The 20,993-nt window shown below is 41.9% G+C and overlaps 1 protein-coding gene across 1 annotated transcript in view; it reads left to right on the forward strand.

The window, feature by feature from the left end:
* LOC117249088 (liprin-beta-1) overlaps positions 1-20,993 on the forward strand; it is a 44,516-nt gene that overhangs the window by 10,134 nt on the left and 13,389 nt on the right. Inside the window, exons 2-10 of the mRNA XM_033614472.2 lie at positions 945-1,024; positions 3,878-4,083; positions 7,545-7,625; positions 9,759-9,872; positions 9,982-10,092; positions 12,083-12,175; positions 15,809-15,926; positions 19,857-19,918; positions 20,021-20,087. Of these exons, the coding sequence (XP_033470363.1) occupies positions 961-1,024; positions 3,878-4,083; positions 7,545-7,625; positions 9,759-9,872; positions 9,982-10,092; positions 12,083-12,175; positions 15,809-15,926; positions 19,857-19,918; positions 20,021-20,087 (916 nt within the window). The 5' untranslated portion in view covers positions 945-960. The remainder of the gene's footprint in view (positions 1-944; positions 1,025-3,877; positions 4,084-7,544; positions 7,626-9,758; positions 9,873-9,981; positions 10,093-12,082; positions 12,176-15,808; positions 15,927-19,856; positions 19,919-20,020; positions 20,088-20,993) is intronic.

The following is a 20,993-nucleotide window of genomic DNA, read 5'->3' on the forward strand; positions in this document are numbered from 1 at the left end:
TTACCACAGTTTGAGAACCCTTTGCATCTTTATTAGAATAACTGACTTGTAGGGGATACTGTTATTGTCGGCAGCTGAATATCCTGCTAATCACTTCTGTTTATACTGCTACGTTAACTTGTGAGTGTCACAAAATATCTGTGGTCTTTGGTTTTGTTTAAAGGAACTGTATGTGACATTCAGAGCATATCTACAATTCAGGGTCCGAGCCAGGATCGTCTGACATGCAGTTCTCAACATGAAGGTGACTGAGCTGGCAGCTAGCAGCTCAAACAGTGATAACAAGGGCAACAGTGCTGACAGAGCTAATGATGTTAACCTTGGCTGGTAACCACCAGATTGGCATAGTGCAGATCGGCAGTGATTAGCTAGAAAATGGGACACACACACAGGGACTCGCAAGAATTCACATGAACGCGCAGCTAAGCTGTCTACAACAACAACAGAGGTTGCATAACATCATCCTCTGCTGTTGCTTGCTGCTGTATTAATGCTCTGAATGTCGCAGAACCTTGAATTTAACTGAGATAATCTAATCACAGGGTCCTGTTTGTGGTTGTTATGAAGTGTTTGATCTTATCACACAGTCCTCTTCAGATGGATTTTCCCCAGCAGTCATGAAAATGTACTGTAGATGATCAGATTTCCATTTGTCTAAACACATAAGGACAAACTGAGAGACTATGTCACTCTCTTTGTAAGTTATAATTCTTCCTGGTTTGGAGCTATTTTTAAGTCTTGGTCGAAAAGAAAGCCTTTATTGTCATTGTTTATTCTTCTTCTTAAAAAATACTACTGCTGCTTTAAAATTTTAGGAAACATGTCTTTATCGTGTTTGAATTTAAACCAGACTCTGTCTGAGCTTTGCCAGACATCTTCATGGATCTGTCTTGTCTTTCAGTCTTGTTTCTTTCACTTAATGCTCTTCTTCTTTTCTCTTTCAGATTCATTGAGCACAAGATGATGTCTGACGCCAGCGATATGTTGGCAGCAGCCTTGGAGCAAATGGATGGGATCATAGCAGGTAACCACATTGTACACTTGGACTTTAAGACCGTGGCTCTTTTTTTTAAGTGGGCATGGCATACTATGGGGTCTAGCCACATCTGGAAATCATTGAATTTCTACTACGGCCAGTGGATGGCAACACAATGTGCCCTTCTCCTTCCCCTTCTACCTGCATTTTAATGTAATTCCCCTGAATGTACATAAAAGTTTGGAATAATGCTGAAATTGTGCTGCTGGATCACTGGGCCTTTCTGCCTCCAGTGCATTCCACCAGCATGAGAAATGAAAGAAAGTTTCCATTGTCCCCACAACGACGGAAACTAATGATTATTCAAGCTCTGTGAGTTTGGAATACAAACTCCTGCTTGGGAACTTTTGGCCACTCTGTGCTTGTGCCGCTGCAGATGAGCAGAGCAGGCTTCACTTTCAGAGTCCCCACTTTTCCGCTGATGTGTGTAATTATAGCGCTGACCTTTCCAATGGGAGCAAGGCAGCCAATCACATGACTCCCCCCCCCCCCCGGTCCCCACTGTTTCCGCGGAAGCCACAGCCGTCATCGTGCCCCATTCCCTCGCTACCGTGGGGAAGCCATGATTGTTTGGATATTTATTTATTTAGCTCCCTCTTTGTTACCGTTGGACATCTTCATTATGGCTGACATTTAAGACAGATGACAGATGGTGCGGAGTGGGCAGCACACGATGGGAACATCATGCACTCGAGTTCAGTCGACACGCTGCTGCATTCGCTTCCAAGAAAAATCTGAAAATATGGTTTCCACAGATACAGGAGAAGATTTAATTAGCATTAATTGGTTTTACTGTGTTACATGATGTTTGATAGAATCTCTGTAAACATTTGCTCGTCCAGTATGTGTGCAGGAGTGTGTGAGTGTGTGTCTGTTGCAGAGACATAGAGACTGAATATGAAATGTTATTCTTTTAGGTTGTAAGCCCAGTTCACTTTTTTTTTTGCAGTCTACACAGCAGTCTGTAAAATGCCCCAAAATTGTGTTGTTCGTTTACCTTTTTTTGTGATCAAACATTTTGTAAAGTCTGTTTTGATTGGATTTAACTAAACCTCTCCGATGTCTGATGATGATGACTGAGATATAAGTGCTGATTGTGGTTTACTGAAAGGTTGCTCGATGATGGCAAAAATGACAATCATAATTATTTTAGTCAGTATTGAGATCACAATTATGTAATAGAAAACATTGTCCATTTATTGAACAACAACAACAAAAAAAAAAAACTTTTCTCGAACGTTAAATACAATTCAACTGAAAATCAAATAAATATAAAAACATGAGATACCCCAAGAGAGACCCCATGCTGTTTGCGGAAGAGCCATAGACTTTGATTACTCTAAGCAGCAAGCATAGGAATAGATTAAAATATATTTGAATACATGTCTTGCTTTTTCCCTGATGGTCTGAATAAGTCGTTAAAAATTTGTCACCTTTTAGAAATTAAGTCACTCTCGGGTTAAAAAAGTCGCTAAATCTAGAGTGAAGGTTTTCAAGTAGGCACCACTGAGCCCACAGCTGTAAAGGCCCAGACATAAACTGACTTCAAGTTGCATATGAACACACCAGAAAGACTGCAGCCGACGGTCAACCAGGACGTATATGCGCCTGCGTGAGAAGAAATAATTCTCCACACCAGCAGATGGCAGTAGTCTGTAATAGTCAATCAAACAGCGAAACTAGAAGACCGTCTTGATGCTAGTTAGTCAGTTAGTACATAAACAACACAATCCAATGTTGAAAGAACAGAGCATATTTACCGTGTGCCAGTGAACAATAACACAAACCAGCACAAAATGTTTCTGCTAAAGAGCTCAGTGGCTAAAGATAAAGAATCTTACCATATGTAACAAGTTCGTTTTGGTCTCACTCCCTCTTGACCTAAGCTTTTTGTTTACTTTCCTCACTTCTGTTTCTCTTCTTGTACACTGAGCTTAGCTGCCAGACAGAGTGATTTCATTCACCTTCAAGCTCCGCTGTTGCTGATGTAGCATGTTAAATCAGCCACAAAAAAAAGCTGAGGGGGGGCCGACGAGGGGCAGTGGTGCAGGACACACCACACTGACAAGGGCGGCAGATGCTCAACAAAAAAAAAAAAAAGTAAAAAGGATTGGTTAATTGTCCAGCTCTAGTTTACAGGTACATGTGATGTCCCTAACTAATGGTACCACAGGAGCTTTAAATGGCCAAAGCTATGTGCAACAACTGCTGAAACTGCGTTAATTTTTTTGGCTGTTATTGTATCTAAAAAACTTGGGACAGATTTATTCTATATGCAAACACACGATGAAGGACTTGTCTGCATTCATCTATGGCTAACTGTGGGATAAGAAATGAGGCCCCCCATGTCCTTGTGTTTGATGTTCATGAGTCAAAACCATAAGTACACATGGCTTTATTTAATCTGACAGGAAGAATGCTAATAAATGTTTCTGCTCTACAGTGATGATCCTACACAGAGTTTTGTGTATCTGCTCTGTTTGATTAATGGCACCCACACTAGATGAAATTTGGTAGCCTGTGGCGACAGACCCAACTTGCATGTCCTGAGAAAAAGACATAGACAGTTACACAAAAACCAAAATTTACAGCCCTGGGTAGTCATCGCGCTCCCACCACACCCACAGATCAGCACCAAACTGATGCTTTGGTTGTAAATCCTTCCAGTTTTTTCAAAGCCTGTCATTCTGATTGCGTTTTGAAGTCATTTGATTTTTTTGTTTTGAATCACATGCCAGCTCAGAGAGCTAATGTAATTTCACAACTTCACTTTATGATTTGTGTGAAATAGAGAGTCTTTGTGTTGTCCCACATCTTAACGTTTCCTCTCTATCTTCCCAGGCTCCAAGGCCATGGACTACTCCAACGGGCTGTTTGACTGCCAGTCGCCCACTTCACCTTTCTTGGGTGGCCTCCGGGTGCTGCACCTTCTGGAGGATCTGCGGGGAGTGCTGGAGCTCATGGACAACGAGGAGCGGGACAACCTGCGATGTCAGATCCCTGATTCTACTGCAGAGGGGCTGGCAGAGTGGCTACATGGACGAATGGTTAAAAAAAAAAAAAAAAATCCATTAGTAAAGTGCTGTTTAGCCTCCATGTGCTGTATTTGTTTGAAACACAAGATAAGATATTTGTGTATATTTTTATAAACATGACATCGGCGCATTTCTCTCTCTGGCGCCATTTACACTTGTCATTTCAAGTGTCTTGTGCTTAAAAGGGAACAGAGATTTATTATGGCCACAAATTAAGCACCATGTAAGCAGTTTAGTTACAACAATAACCGTTGTGCTCGTAAGTTAACGACTATCCATAAAGTGACACAAACACAGGAATGAATCATATTAAGGCATGACAAGTCAAGGCAGATTCACAGCACAGTTCATACACAAGGCATGTTTAAAGTGCTGCAAAACCTTTAAAAGGAACTGGAGATAAATGTTAAAGATTCGGACCTCCGTGCATTTCCAATGTAACTTCAGGTACAGACCTAATAACAAAAGCTGCTGACCTAGTTGCACTTTTAGGGAGTTGGAGGAATAATTCAGCCCCCCAGTGACCATTTGTATATCAGTTACTCACCTCGTGTTATGTAGAATTCTATCTGTTAAGAAAACTTTGAATTGAAGTCATAGGCGATCGCATTTAACAACAGCAAAACTACATCAAAACATCTGTTTACAAACTCTTACACAACTCGTCCAGTATAACCCTAGTCTCATTTATCCAGTTGTGTGCAAACACATGCATTTTCGCTGGAACCTTACTATTCAAAACCAAACTTAAAGTAATACTCTTCAAACCCAGATTATTGACAAACTGTAATTTTACCTTGCTGAACACAGGGGCTACTGGTTTACCACCGCCCTAGTGGTAGTTTGTTTGTGTAGTTGTGTGACTTTATTAAACCCTTTAACAAACCCTTTAAAACACCAAAGTCACACAATAACACAAACTAACTGACGAGGCAGTGATAGACAGCAGTTCTCGTTTTCAGAGGTACAGTTACGTTTTTTGTCAGTGGAGTCTGGCTTTGAAGAGAGCATAGATGAGTTACACTTTCAATTCAGTTTTAAGGCCCAGATACATACACTCACATTGCCTGTGTCTCGCCCAAAAAGTTGCACATGGACAAGCGCTGGGCAGTTAATCTTAAATTAATCGAAACCCACATTCAGAACTTCTAACCGTCGTGATCTTGCCCATGTTGGTAATTTCAATTTTTAAAAAAAAATTCATTTAATACTTCCCCACTGTGTGTGCGGTCTCCTTAAAAACGTACTACTGTGTGTGTAGTCATGTGACTCCACCCTGTCTAGTCCTCAACCTGGAAGCAAGAGAAATGTCGTGTCCGTCATTTGGACACGAAAGAAATCAAATGTAAACACTGTGAAAAAACAGTTTCAGTGACCAAAGGTAACACCACCAATCTGTTTCAGCACTTGGAGCACAATCACGTTACTGAATATGAACAGTGCATGGCTTAAAAAAAGGAAGAGACTGACAAGCGCCAAACACCAAGTGCCTCCACAAAGCAGCTCTCAATAACACAAACATTTTTCCGAGGCTGTACAATGTGAAAAAGATTCAAGGAAATAACTGATCCGAGAGTGATTCCTTCAGTTATTTTAAAATCACAAACATAAACTCTTTCATTAGAAAGAAATATACCACCTCTGATAATTGAGCATATTTACAGTACAAACTTTGCCAGTGAAGGCAAAAAACAAAATAATCTTTCAGTAATCGTAATCAAGGTAAAATGTCCAATAAATCGTGATATTGATTTGAGGTCATATCACCCAGTCCTAACATGGACACATCACAAACACTTAGGTAGACATCCAACCAGCATGTACGTTCTGGTTGCTGTTGCAGATTCAACATAACCTGGAAATCCAGATGCCCCGCCCCTAGCAAATTCAAATTTGCTCTGCATGGGAATCTGGCCCTGATGAGGAGAGCCTGCTGAATCGCCATTGGACCGATCAGATCAGTCTTTCTGACAGAGGCGGGCCCTGGGCGGGCGTAACATGATGACGACAGCGCTGCGCCGTAGGAGTCGAAAAGTAAACAGCCAAGATGGCAGCTGCTGAAGGACCGTGTCCATTCAATTTAGCTTTGGAAGAAACGCTAAACCAACTACACTTATCTTTTTCCTTGAGAGAGGAACAGAAGACTGCCCTAGAAGCTTTCGCTTCTAGGAAGGACGTTTTTGCTGTGGCAAAAGCATAATATATCAGTTAGCCCCACTGGTCGGCTCCAAGAATAGAGGGATGTCGTATCCTGCAATGCCCTCTGAGGCAAATAGTGATTTGTGATGTTGGGCTTTAAAAATAAAATGGAATTGAATTAAAATAAATGAGACTTTAAATTAAATTAAACTGCATAAGTTGTGTAAACAGATGTTTGCTATAGCTTTGCTGTTGTTAAATACAGCCCCCCGAAAATTCAGTTCACAAAGAATTGTCTCCATTTTTGGATTCTTTGCTCACCATGGAAGTAATTGATACACAAATGATCATTTTGTTGGTGAAGTAGTCCTTTAAGATTTCACAAGTGTCCTGGAGAGATGGGTGCATTTACATCCTTTTCAACATCTGGATAATATGTGTCTCGAACCATTTCCTCTGGTTGTTGTAGTTATTTGATTTCAATCCATCTCCAGTGCTTCTTGGATGCATCTACACTTGATATCTGATAGCTATCCAGTCAGCCCGAGATGCATGACTAAGTGGAAATGGGGTGTCTGATTCTTTTTGTCACTGACCAGGGAGAGAAAATGTCATCATGAATTTATAGATTGAGTTTATTTTTGTGCAGATCGCAAAGATAATCTTAAACCACTTTTTTGTTGCAGCATGTGTGTTTCAGAGTTTTTGCACTGGCCAGTTTTAAGAGACGGCCTGGTATGAATTACCATCTGATCTGCTTTGCATCTCTTGATCGTGCTCCGTTGCCCATACCGTGACTGTTTATTGTGAGAGTGCTGTTATGGCGTGCTTTGTGAATGATGGAGTTTCTATAGGAGACCTGCTGCAAATAGTTTCCATCTTCCAAACTCAGGTTGACTCAGGCTGAGGCTCGTGTTTTTCTTCCCTCACGGCCTTGTCTCTCAATCTGTGATATTTGAGAGAAGAGTTTGCTTTTGATTCAATTTTCAAATCACTTTCATGTGAGAACATTATTGACCCTCACATGTTTTTCTGAAAGCTCTCCAAAGAAAAAAAACATGTGAGTTGATTGTCAGGGAGGTTATATAGTTATACACTGAAGTGGTATTCAAGCATTACAAAATCTATGTGGCTCAAGGCTGGTGAGTATTTTCATTTGAACCCCTCAGCCAGAGCCGCATTTCAACATGACAGCTAGAGGCCGCCCCCCCCCTCTTTTTTTGTGAGCTCTGAACTGAAAAGAAATAACAGTTGGAAACGGTATTTAACTGATGCAACAAATGAAGCAATTTGTTCAGACAACACAAATCAACACACATTGTTTTTCATTTCAGAGTAACGGACACAGCACAGAAGCAGTTTACCAAGAACGTCTGTCACGACTGGAGAGTGACAAAGAGTGTCTTATTCTTCAGGTTTGTGAACACAACTTGTCATTGTAGCTGCAAGGCAGCAGAACAATTGCTGATGAATAGGCAATTAGGTAGCATTGTACATGGCTGCCATTTGGGTAATTACCATGTTCTCAGTGCCATTCGTTGGTTCGTATGTTTGGTAGTTGGTCGGATATCTCAAAAACTACTCAACAGATTAAAAAAAGCAGACAGCAACAAATGATTAGTTTTTAATGCAGAACTTGAGCCAATTTATCAACATATATCCTCTTAACAAAGCTTTTTTTACTTTGGACAAGGGATGTGAAGGGTTAATTGTTAATTGTTTAAGTGGCAATAATATTTTTTGACCAGTTAAGCATGATGGTCTACAGGTTAATATGGCTACTCTTCATTATACTGCACTGCGCACCACCTTGGTCTGGTGGGAGACAGATAACAAGCTAGCCACGCAAACATGCAGACACATAGTGCCGGCTGCCTGACCCTCCAGTCTCCGCTGGTTTGCTAGTCTTGGCACCTCTGCACTGCACACCACCCAGGTCAGGTGGGAGCTAGCTAGAGGCACTGCTGAATTGGCAGTTACCGCTGTGGAAACATTGTGCCTGCCCTCTGTCCTCCAGGTTGCCCTGGAGAGTAATCGGTATAATTTTAAGCCACAAACCCCTTTAGCATCACCATTAGCTCTGTTAGCACCTGAGGCAGTCGGTGTTTCTCAAAGCTGCTTCCTTACGTCGGGTCCTACATAGGCTTGGAAAGACTATTAGCATTAGAAGTAGACTACTAGAATTCGGTGAACACATATTGCAACAGGCTTGCGAGTGCCCAGATGTGCTACACTGAAGAGGCCCCACCCTCAATTCCAGCAAAATCATGCAAAAGAATTGTTGATACTTGGTTCTGGCTGAGGATGCACACATGCGTCCTTGAAAATTCTCTGAAGGAAGGACTTGGTCCTCAGAAGAATTTGAAGTATCCTTGATATTGGAACAGTCCTTCAGCAGGATTCGAGATGTAGCCTCCTTGAAATTTGGTTGTTTAAGATTTCTTCCTTGACTTTGAGAAGCACCAAGTGTCAGCGTGATTAGTGGTGCAAACAGCTCTAACTGAAGCCGCTTAAAACATTAAAATTTCACCACCTCTAAATGGATAACTCTTTGAAATGCGGTGCTAAAGCTCACTGGGTCAATGGAGCACAGGACCAAAAGAACGAAAGGCCTTATGTATTCAAGTCATTTTGCTTTTTCCCCTTAGAAATCTTCTGGTTAGTTACTGGTTAATGGGTGTCGGACTATCAAAAGCAAAATCAACCTTAACTGACATCCCTACTTTGGACCATTAGGTGTAGATGTAAAGTTGCTTTTTCCTGGAATCCTTAGTTCAAGACAAATAGATAGTGCAAGACGTACAGACTGAAAAGATCTTCTAACATGTAAATTTGGTGGGTACACTGAAAATTTTTGGAGGAGCAGGGAAAAGGTTCATTTTTTTGTTTAGCCTTACCCTTTTTGTATAAGTGGTTGCAAAATTCTTGTAAGCATGCATTATTTAGATAAACTGGCATTGCTCTTGACCACATTGTGCAAACACAACCAAATGTAGATGAGGTGCTCATATCTATTCCAAGGAACTCAGCAGAATATGATGGAAATCTACCCAAAGATGGTGCTACAGAAATTTGATAATATTGAACTTTAAGTCTAGCATTATTCTCTGTCTCGCTATGGCAACAAATCCCATGAAAAAAAACAAAACCAACAATTTAGCAGTCTGTCTCTCAACACTTTCCAACTTCCCTGCCCTGTCTGTGGCCCCACAGCCATTCATTCATACTGAAGATGTATATCTTAAAACAAAGGTCACAAGTTCATTGTTTTCTTTTTCGAAGTTGCTCGATAATTTACTGAAACAGCTCGAACTGTAGTTTTTAGTAAATGTTACTCAACTACTATAGCAGTTATTCAAGGGTCTTAAAGTTTGGCACATCTCATCCTGATACAAATCTTAAAAAATGATTGCTGCCATCAGCCACTCAACAGGATCGTCTTTGTTTGGATCTGATTTTGGATGTATACCAAGAATTTCACGACATTTTCTATTATTGAAATAATTATTTTGTGATAAATACTGCAATAATGTCTCACCACTGTCCAGGTAAGTGTTCTGACAGACCAGGTGGAGGTGCAAGGTGAGAAGATACGGGACCTAGACACCTGTCTAGAACATCATCGGGAGAAACTAAATGCTACTGAGGACCTGCTGCAACAGGTAACTTTGCAGAGGCCTTCGGTTCTGCAGTTCAAACTGTCATCCCAGCCCATTTCTTTCCACGTTATATTTTAGTGCAGCTTTACCAAGTGTGCATCTTGCTCCACAGGAGCTGTTGAACCGGACAACACTGGAGACCCAGAAGCTGGAGCTGATGACCGAGGTGTCCAGTCTGAAACTGAAGCTTACGGCGGTGGAGAGAGATCACAGGGACAATGAGGTACAACCCACCGTCCTTAACATGAGACAGCCGAAGTTCTTTGTTGCACCTGCACCTTGTTTCATGTGATGTGTGACTCTGAATCCTGGAAGCCACCCAGTCATTGTTTTAAAGTCACAAAGGTCTGCCTCACTCCACTGGAGAAATCTGTCATGTGGTGCAGGATGAACTTCTTTGAGGGTTACAGAAGAGGCTTTACACCCCCCTTGTGCTCCAGCAGCTGTTTCCTGCCAGAACCCCCCCACCCACACCCATACCCATACCTCTCCCCCTCTCCCCTCTCTGGGGGGCTAAAAGGCTGTGAGAGTTATAGTTTCCATACACTCTGTCCACCAGCTGAGTCATATATATGGAGAATATTATGTGGTGTTTCCAGACAGTAAAAGTCTGAGGGGAGCAGACTGAAATTAATGCAACTGAATGTGTTTATTTTTCTCTCCATTTACCCTTCCTTAAGCCTTAAATTGGACCCTAAAGAACACAGCATGTCAGTCCCATTTGAGCAATGCTGACGACTTCTGATTTCTGTATTTGTTTAACTTAAAGTGCTGGATTTATGCATTTTGTGTCAGAAATCTCAACCCTTCTTCCCAGAGTCAAAACTCAGTCAAACCACATATCACACTCAGCAGTAAAGCTTTTAAGGAACTGTCTTAATAAGTGCTCTTTATCATTCAAAATCTGCATGATCATCAAATTCAGACTTTTTTCCATTTTAAAAATTAATTCAGGGAATTGTTGTCTTAAAATTATAAGTAACAGTGCAAACAGGAACTGCTAGTGTCAAATACAGCGTGACTTTTTATGGTGCTGATTTGCCAAAATGTAAAACCGCAGCTGTCACGTCTTAAACACACTTACACCAGATTTTTTTGAGTGTGCCATTGACGTACAGTAATCACTATCAATGTCCATCCGTCCATCCATCCATTTTCACCCGGGGCAGCAGGCTGAGCAAAGCACCCCAGACGTCCCTCTCCTCATCAGCTCTTTCCAGCTCCTCCTCGGGGACCCCAAGGTGTTCCCAGGCCAGATGAGATATGTAATTCCTCCAGCATGTTCTGGGTCTGCCTCTGGGCCTCCTACCAGTGGGATGTGCCTAGAACACCTCCAACAGGAGGCGCCCAAGAAGCATCCTGATCAGATGCCCGAACAACCTCAACTGACTCCTTTCGACTCTAAGGCTGAGCCCAGACACCCCACAGAGGAAACTCAATTCAGCCGCTTGTATTTGCGATCTCATTCTTTCAGTCACTACCCAGAGCTCATGACCATAAGTGAGGGTTGGGACATAGATGGACCAGTAATTTCGATTTACAGGTCCATCACTACCAATTAGAAAAGTGCAGATCTTTGCCAGGCAGCAGTGCGGCCGCTAGAGCTTATCGTGGCCAATCTAGATAATTCTAAAAAAAAAAATACACGCTATGTCTATTTTTGACAGAGCTTCTGGAAAACCTGCAGAAGAACAGTGAGAGGTCAACATTCAGTGACTGTATAAAACAGTTAATAAATCAGGTTTTTCAACATTTATGAATCACCGCAGCCACAAGTGGTCCTTGAGCATGCAGTCATAAATCTGAGGCTGACTGGTCCAGTAGTTTGTGAGATTAGCTGCAGACAGAGAGGTACACACACAACTAAAGGCATGATCCCCTCCAGGCTTATACCTGGCGGAGATAAATAACAATACACATTACATGTAAGGACAGATTTTCCAAAGCACAGGGCTCCTACAGTGTTTCTGATTGGGTAAAAGCAGTTTTACAGTAACTGACCGTGACGCTTCCCTCCAGTCCAGTGTGGACTGAGCTTCTCAAATTCCCTCCAGTGGGACATTAGTCTGAAAATAATAGTTGGTACTTTTGGCAGGAATTCTCCCACTGTTAAAAAAATGTGAACTCTCTCCCACACAGTCTCCATAAACCTCCCAGTGAAGGTTTCCTCTCCGAGTTTAATGGGTAATGGGAGTTCTCTTTCTCCTCCCCAGGGCTTGTATCAGGAAGTAACGGACCTGCGGTTCAGGGTGACTGACATAGAGAATGAAAGACTGCAGTGTGAGAAGAAACTCAAAGCTACCAAAGTGAGTGTGCTGAAGGTCCAGACACTTTATTCTTTTACATCGACTATGACAGGAGATCTGAATCTATTTTTTATCCTTTGACATGCATCATTACATGTTAAAAACCTTGTGATTCCCCCTATGACATCGTGTCTCTGCTCCCTCCCTTTACCCCCCCTTTTCTACTATGATTTTAACATCTTTCTGCAACATGTTAACCTGTCAAGCATCCAAAGAGGAACACTGAGCGGTTCACTGGAGATGAGGTGAACGAGGTTTAATCTCCAGCCTGTGCTCTTCTCCTTTCTGTCCCTTTAAGATCCTCTAAACCTGCTCCTTCTCCACTGCTGCACACTGCTTTCCTGACTTTCACCACGCTCACTGTAAGTGCCTTCACCTGTACCGGTTTCAGGATTTGTACCTGGTCCAGATCCTCCTTTAGCTTTTGCTTTTCTATTAACACCTGTAGGGGAAACAATAAGAAGTAGAAGTGGTGTAGTTCACTACTTTTATAGCTACACATCTTGTTAATCGGTACGTCTTCTCAATTTCAATTACGTAGTTCTTTGATCAGTAGTTCTATAACCAGCTTTTGATGAGTCTTGTGGATGTTTTTCTGTCTGTTTTTTTCTGTATGTCCTGGTTTTGTGAATAGTATGAACTTTCACTAAGTCACCACACTCACAGTGTGTTAAATAGAGAACAGGAATTAACTGAGTAAATCACTGACTGACTAGTTCTTACTAATGTTGCACTGAAATTAGGGTATTTCTTCTGTGGTTTTAACAGAGCTTTTTTAAGTTTAAAACAAGATTCAGGGTCCTATTTAAATGATCTATAGTGCATGGTGTAAAGTGCATGGCGCTAGTGCATTTAGGATGTTTTCCTAAATGCACAAGCCTTTTCTGTGTGTTTATTTTATCCTTATCTAAACAAGCTTAAAGGGATAGTGCACCCAAAAATGAAAATTCAGCCATTATCTACTCACCCTCATGCTGAGGAAGGCTCTGGTGAAGTTTTAGAGTCCTCACATCCCTTGCGGAGATCGGCGGGGGGAGCGGCTAGCACACCTAATGGCTGACTGCGCCCCAGACTAACGTTCAAGAACACAAAATTGAATCCACAAAATATCTCCATACTGCTCATGTGCAGTGATCCAAGTGTCCTGAAGCCCCAACATAAAAAGTTGTTTCGAAAAACGTCATTTGAACTCTGTTTTTAGCCTCACTGTAGTCTGTAGCTCTGACTGCTTCTCTGTGCTTCGCGCTCATGTGTGCGCGCTCAGGGTGATCGGTGATGCATGGTCTCTGAAGAGCAGCAGTCTCCTCAGTACTGATGTCCAGATTCTCAAGTGCAGGCATCACCAATTCCCAGTCTGAGCAGCAAAGACTTTCCTCATCCGTTGGCATTGCTTTGCATTTGAAACAACTACACCACCAGGTTTCCAGTGCTCGACTCCGGTATTCTGTGGCTGGCTGAGGGTTAGGCTCATGAGCTGCAGCGGCTGCTTCGCCCAGTAGCCTGAGTTCCGCGCCTGTATACTCGGGCTCAAACAAATACGGCTCAACAAAGAAATGCTGTTCCTCCTCAGTTTCAAAGTCTTCAGACATGTTGGGCTGTCCTTTGCTAAAAGCTTGCTTGCTACAGGCTACAGTGAGGCTAAAAACAGAGTTCATATGACGTTTTTCGAAACAACTTTTTATGTCGGGGCTTCAGGACACTTGGATCACTACGGATGAGCATGTTGGAGATATTTTGTGGTTTCAATTTTGTGTTCTTGAACGTTAGTCTGGGGCGCCGTCTGCCATTAGGTGTGCTAGCCGCTCCCCCTGCCGATCTCCGCAAGGGATGTGAGGACTCTAAAACTTCACCAGAGCCTTTCTCTGCATTTGGGTGAGTAGATAATGGCTGAACTATCCCTTTAATATAAATATACACATGCAGTTATTAAACTGAACAGCAGTTATGTGCAAAGGGCATATAGGTAAGCTCAGGTAATGAGAATCAGGTGTGTTTACTGGGGAAGCAAACAGTTTTGGACCATGTTGTGGAAGCATGTTGAAAAGCATTAAGTATTTGCGTGTAAAACTGAATTTGCTGAATGGAATATTGATGACGTGGACAATGCTGTCGCCCGTCTGTGTTATGGTGAGCATGTGTATATTGTATTGAGAATAAATGGATCAAAGACCAAATCCAAAGAGGTTAAGCATACCCGACAGTAGTAAATTCGTAGCCCAGAACACACGTCCAGAACAAGTTCACCTGTTTGCCCGCAGTGACTTTTTGTTTTATAAAATTCCCTACAGGTTGTATTTAGTCCCTTAATTTATCAGGTGTCTTTTTTGGGAGCAGATTCCACATGTTAGAGAAGCAAGTATTTTTCTGCTGAGCGTAATGCAGTAAGAGCAGTAATGTCACTGTGGGACATTGAAGCAGCAAAGCTAAAACTGTAGTTGTAAACTTGACAGAGGAAACAGAACTAACATCGTAGCTTCTAAAATAATCAATAGTTACGCTGCCCCTTGTGCGTAAATGTGTACAGCACCTCTTAATGAGGAGTCAGACAGCAGCTCTGCTCTGCTCTCTGCTATGTTTGCATTGTAGAGAATCTAATTCTTATTTTCCTCTTTAACAATGTATTATTTCACTCACCTGCAAATCTTTCCTGCTTCCCAACAAGCAGAGTCTACACGCCTTGTGAACCAGCCTATGTAGGCGTCCGACTTTGTGAATAATGGGCCCTTTATATGGCAGGAAAATACTGCGTTATTGACTTCAGACCAGGTTTTTGTTGGTCAATGGTGCAATTGCTTTTCTGTAAAAATACCAATGCGCCAACAATCGCCTGACCACATCTCATATTAAGACTTACACACCAGTGGGTGCACAGATGGGTGCAAGTACATTTTCTACTTGCAAAATGTGGTCACTGGCCGTTAAAATGACAATTGCTTCGGTCTGAAAGTAGCATTACAGATGTGCTACACTGTGCACTGTTTTGCGCCAGGTGTAGGAGCCCTAAGAGTCCACAGCTAGCGGCTCTGTGTTCTAAGTTGGCTTGAGCTAATGCTCAGCATGCTAACGGGTTTAAAAATTACAATGCTAACATTGACAGTTTGCAGGTATAATGCTTACCCAGTTTACTATCTTTGTTTAGCGTGTTAGCATGCTAATAATGTGCTAATTAGCTGGTAAATGATGGCGTTAACCATCGGTTAATGTTAAATCATTTATTAGGCAAAACTGGCAGATATTCTCTTAATACTGCTTCTCAGATATTTGCTGTATTTGACTGTTTTATAATGTTAATTGAATCTTGTATTTTTGCACTGTTGGTCGAGCGAAACAAGCCATCTTAAGACATAACCTTGAACTTACAGAACTTGTGATGGGCTTTTTTGATTTTATTTGTTCGATAATCAACAGAATAGTCATTAGTTGGGTGCCTTGTTATGTTTGTTATGATGCACAGTAATATAAGTGTTGTTATGAGTTTGTACATGCTCAGCAGCATGTGTCTGGGTTCTCAAAGCCTTTAATTAAAAAGACAATCCAAAAACTAAATGGACTCATTCCCCCTACCCAAGTTTCATTCACAAATACAGTGGTAAGAATTGCAGAGTGGTGACTTTACATCTTTTCTGATTACAGGAGGAGCTGCAGCTTCTGCAGAGGCAGCTGGAGGAGCGAGAGGTGGAGCTGAGGAGGCTGAAGGAGGAGAGCAGACTGAGGGTGGAGAGTCTCAGCAGGGCTGAGGGAGGAGAGAGCGGTGGGAGCTGTTTAAATAATTGTCTGGGAGCTTCTTGTACCTTTTCGTGGAGTCTAATATTACAGAAGGGTTTATGAGGATTAGACAAATAGACATTTCACATTCCAACAACACCAGATCCCCCTCCAGCATCTGTTCTGACGAAATAACAATTCCTTTGCTTTCATCTGGATTTCCCCATTAATTATTTTTTCACTATCTTAAATTTCACGGGCAGTCCAAACTATAATGAGGTGATTTGTTTTTACTTAACTCCTTATCCGTCTGTCTGTAGGCTCCATACCAAACATTTCTGAACGTTACTCCTTCCTTATCTTATTCCCTCTGATAGTGGAGGAATGCCATTTATTTTAAAGGGGAGTCTCTCATACATGTCTGCCTGTAAACACGGGCTGTACAGTATAACCTGAAAGAGGTGTTTGTTTTGTCTTCCTGCTCACTGTACAGATGCTGGTTGTTTGTTGAGACACTGACGACATCAAATCTATGATCAGATGTCTGCTTTTAAGAAAACAAAAACAGACTGCGAGAAAAAAATATGATTTTAGAGTCAGACATATGCTACTTGTTGATTTTCCTTTACTAAAATCAGAGGGTCACTAAGGGTTTGTTATTTATGAGAGTGTAGGGGGAGGTGCACAATGGGGGAGGCATGTAAAATTATTTTTAAAACACTGGGAAGGGACTTGTGTTGTATTATTTTGGCCTAAGCATGGGACATAAAACTTTAGATAATTGCATTTTGTATTTATTTTAAATGCCCACTGAACCCCATAACCTGCCAGTGGGTTTAAAAGTCATCTTTTCCTTTTAAAAAAATCACTAAAATTACAACATTTATCATAGCCAAAAACTGTAAAAACAGTAATTATTGTGAGATTTTCAAATTTCCAACAATCCTTTAAGACAGGGGTGTTAAACTAATTTTAGTTCTCAGAGAGGCTGGATCAATAAAACCATCACATAACAACCCCTAAGTACCATCAGCTCCAATATTTTCCCCTTTTTTTGTTGTAAAGAATTATAAGTACATTCTGTAGACCTTCAACCTTTTACAAAACAGATGAACAGCATGAGATGTCTTAAGAAAAACAAGTGCAGTTTCAACAGTGTGTCTCAGTTTTTCCACATTCAGTCAGTCTACTTCTCACTGTCATTACATGTCCATTTATCCACACATTTCCTGATACAGATTCTTTTGAACTGAAGCTGCTACTTGACAATATTTTGCACAATGTTCTATCTTTACACATAATCACAGTAAGTATTCAGTGTTATATCAGAGAACTGTATCCTGGTCAGGGTGGAAGAGCCTCTGAAGCAGAATTTTACAAGAAGTAGGCAACACATTGTTAAACTTGCTCCTGAATCCTGGCACATCTTAAGGTGCAGACACACCAAACTGACATCAAAGAACTAGCGGCGGCGAAAGCCAACTGTTGCGCCGTCTACGTCGCCTCACGTCGCCTCACGTCGCCCTGTGTCAGTTGCATTTGAACACGCTACATGGACTGTATCTGACGGCCAAGTGGCACGTACGTTCTGCGCCTGCGTGAGAGAGAGCGGAGTGACAGAGTGGTACATCCTGACAGCCGAGGGGTTTCCTATCTGTGCAGCTGAGCATGGCAGCACCTCCACTGGCTATTACATTCAGACGGTCCCGGTTTGTCCTCCGCAGGCTCCACTTCACTCAGCTTCACTCAGCTGCCCGATAAACCCGCTGCTTCCTCCCACTTTAACCTGAATAACAAACCAGGGCTCGGTTCTCCGGTTGGATCCAAACGGAGAGCCGGGGCTAGCTGGGAAGCTAGCGGAGGTTAACTGGCTGTGCTTCCCTCTGTCGTGCTGCGCTAGCCACTCCCAGCTAGCCCCGGCTCGCCGTTTGGATTCAAATGGAGAGCCGGGGCGATCTGGGAAGCTAGCGGAGGTTAACTGGCTGTGCTTCCCTCCATTCATGCTCTCACTAGCGGAGGTTTGTGATTCAGGTTAAAGTGGGAAGAAGCAGCGGATCTGTCAGGCAGCTGAGTGAAGTGGAGCCTGAGGAGGAAGCACCGGTTAGCCCCGGTTTAACTACAGGCAGATTCACTCGCTACAGGGGTGAGGGAATAAAACCTAAACAGCCAGTCAGAGTGATCTCTTTCACCGACTAGCTCCGCCACAGTTTTAACATGCTCAAACGGCCGAAAAGCCGCCGACACCAACGCCGAAGGGTCGACGGTGCGGGACACACCGCAAAAACTAGGCCGACAGACGCTCACCGACGGCCCGACTTTGGTCGGCGGCCGACCGCCAGCTTGGTGTGTCCGGGCCTTGAGTCAAGACGTCTAGTGGGCCGGAATGGACCCTTTAGCTGGCCTGTTCTGGCCCACGGGCCGTATGTTTGACACCCCAGCTTTAAGATGTCGTGTGTGACGAATCATTCTGTCAGGAAACATCACCAAATCTAATTTTTAAAAGGGATATTTCATCAAATTTCTTTATGCTGTGTCTAAAATTTAGCCAAACGTTTTCTCTAACTGGATCCTGTATTGCAAAATAATAATAATGATCATTTTGGGCCCCTGCGTTCATGACAATAGAGAAAAACAAAACAAAAGAAGGCATTATTGAAGTCCAGGATTTCATGTCAACTTTTGATCAACAAAGGATAAAGTTTTTAAAATCTAATAACAGCTGCTGTGCAGATACTAACAATATTCTGGCCACTGCTGCTACTGTCGTGTATGTCAGGGTTTATTTGGGAAACTTCATTATATACATACGTTGCTGGCCGGCTGTGTGCACGTTCTATAATTTATGTGGCTGTCATGCAACCATATACTGCTCAAGAGCACACACAGCTTGTGAGATGATGCCATTTGTAAGGGGTATATGTATTTTGTTTAAGCAGGTAACTGTTGGTTTTGATCATAATTCTCACCCCCTTCATGCTGTTTGCTCATTACATTTGCTCCAATACCTATATTTGGTGTTAAGGAAACAAACATCACCCCTCTTTTCTAATAAAAAACCAACAGTCCCTAACAGAACAGAAAGTTAGACACTTAAGAAGGGTAGTTCATTTAAGCGCTGAGGTTAAACTCAGGAGGTAAAACTAAACCAATGTTTGTCCAACAAATTGGCCACCATGACTCATACACTGTGTAACACTGAATTAAAGTCATTTGTCAGAGTCTTATATCTCTTATTCCATCTTTTATCTCCTTTCTTTTATTGGCAAAGGGTCACGTTCAAAGCATCAGAGCATTCAGATCACTCTTTAGCTTAAAATCCCATTTGTAATTTAATTGATAGATTTTAGTTCTTTAAATGTCAGGTCGTGAGTTTTAGTTCTCAAACATGTCATTCATAATTCCTGTTGCTTAAAGCTTCATTTGTTGTTTTTTTTACCATTTTGGGGGACACCCAAAAAAGCTGTCAACACAACACTAACATATTATTACTTAAAAGATATTAAAACTGCATATCTGAGGAGAACTCCCTTGTTAAAATCTGAATCTAAATAGATTTGCAAAGTGAGGTAATAAGAAAATTCTGTTGTATTTTGATTGTTTAAATAGTCTCAAACCCCCCAAACCTTAATTATCTACCTCATTGCAATGGTAAGTTCAACTCTGATAAACTCACTTCAGAGTTCACATGAGTTTTGCCCTCTAGATAAACATGTGTTGGATTAGATTACCAAGCAGTTGGCACATTTAATTGTGTAGCGTTTCTAGTAAAACACACTGTGTCCCTGTTTTTGATAATATGTGGTGATAATTGAATCAAGAGTTTATTGTAGCAACAAGCTGAAACAAGAGCTGCACTGACCAGCACTCTGAGCTGAGTGGGTTCATTATTTCTGATTTCAGCTGGCTGGTTTAAGACCCAAGGGGGGCACTAAAGATAAACTTGCACAAGTGTAAAGTATCTGTTTTTTTTCTCTAGATACAGAAGTGTTGAAGATGAAGATGGTGTTGGAGTCGCTGGCGTCTGCCAACGATGAGAAGGTACAGTGTGATGTAAGGCTGAGGTCATATTCAGCAGCTGAGCAGCTGCTTTGTTTTTTTGAAAGCTGTCGTAACTGGAACATTGTGTGTGTGTGTCTACAGGAACGAAGGATAAAGGAGCTGGAGGAGTCACTCACAAAGTGCAGGAAAGTTCAGGAGCTGGTCAAAGGTCAGACTGTGTTTAAGATCGTACTCTTTTTTTTTCTTTTTTTTTTTACTTACCATGTTTGGATTTCTGTCTCTGCATCAATATTGAATCAAAGTTTTGGGCTTCGCAGTATTTGACAATTGACCAATCCATACTCTCACCCCCTTGGTTACTGTTGCTCGGTCAGACAAGCTTGACGAAGAGAAACATGGCGATGCTCGCTCTGTTTAGCCAGGTGCCGCACTGTTTATTAGATCAGTGGTTCCACACTGGTGCAGCCACAGGGTCCAGATTTCTACTCAGTCATTTGTTCAAGGTCCACACAGTTTCATACATTTAGTGTCATACTTGCTTTTGACCATGTCGTCAGGCTAGTTTGCTGTCTCTGTCAGGTCGCTGTCAGTTACTCACTAACTCAACAGCAGGAAACGGCACTTCAAATGAAAAGCTCTGTGCTGTAAATTCAGTGTACTTACAATTAAAGTGTGTTTTTTACAAAGTTGACATGTTTGTGAGTCACTTGTGGTCCATTCAGAACGGACCCACGACCCATTTTTGGACAGCAGCCCACCAGTTGGGAACCGCTGTATTAGATAGTTCCTGACAATATAGCTTTTAAAAGCTGACAGCAAGGACTACAGTGTACGATGGAAGGATATATTCACCATGACGTCGGCTATATCCAAATAGAAAACACCAGAATCTACGTTGGGTGGCACGTAGCCTTACAGAGATACTATGAACAGAGAAACATTAGCCTTAATCTTTCCTGGCTACCAATAATTTATATCTTCTTAGAAATACGTCAGAAATCAACCTGTTCTTTTCCAAATCTCTTTAATGTTACCAGAGAAATAAGGAGAAAGCAGACCTGACTGACTCTTTATGCAGCTATATGTTAGCTAGCTAGCATTTTGCTAACATTAG

This window comes from Epinephelus lanceolatus, chromosome 23, assembly GCF_041903045.1.
Source record: "Epinephelus lanceolatus isolate andai-2023 chromosome 23, ASM4190304v1, whole genome shotgun sequence".
Classification (NCBI taxonomy): Eukaryota; Metazoa; Chordata; class Actinopteri; order Perciformes; family Serranidae; genus Epinephelus; species Epinephelus lanceolatus.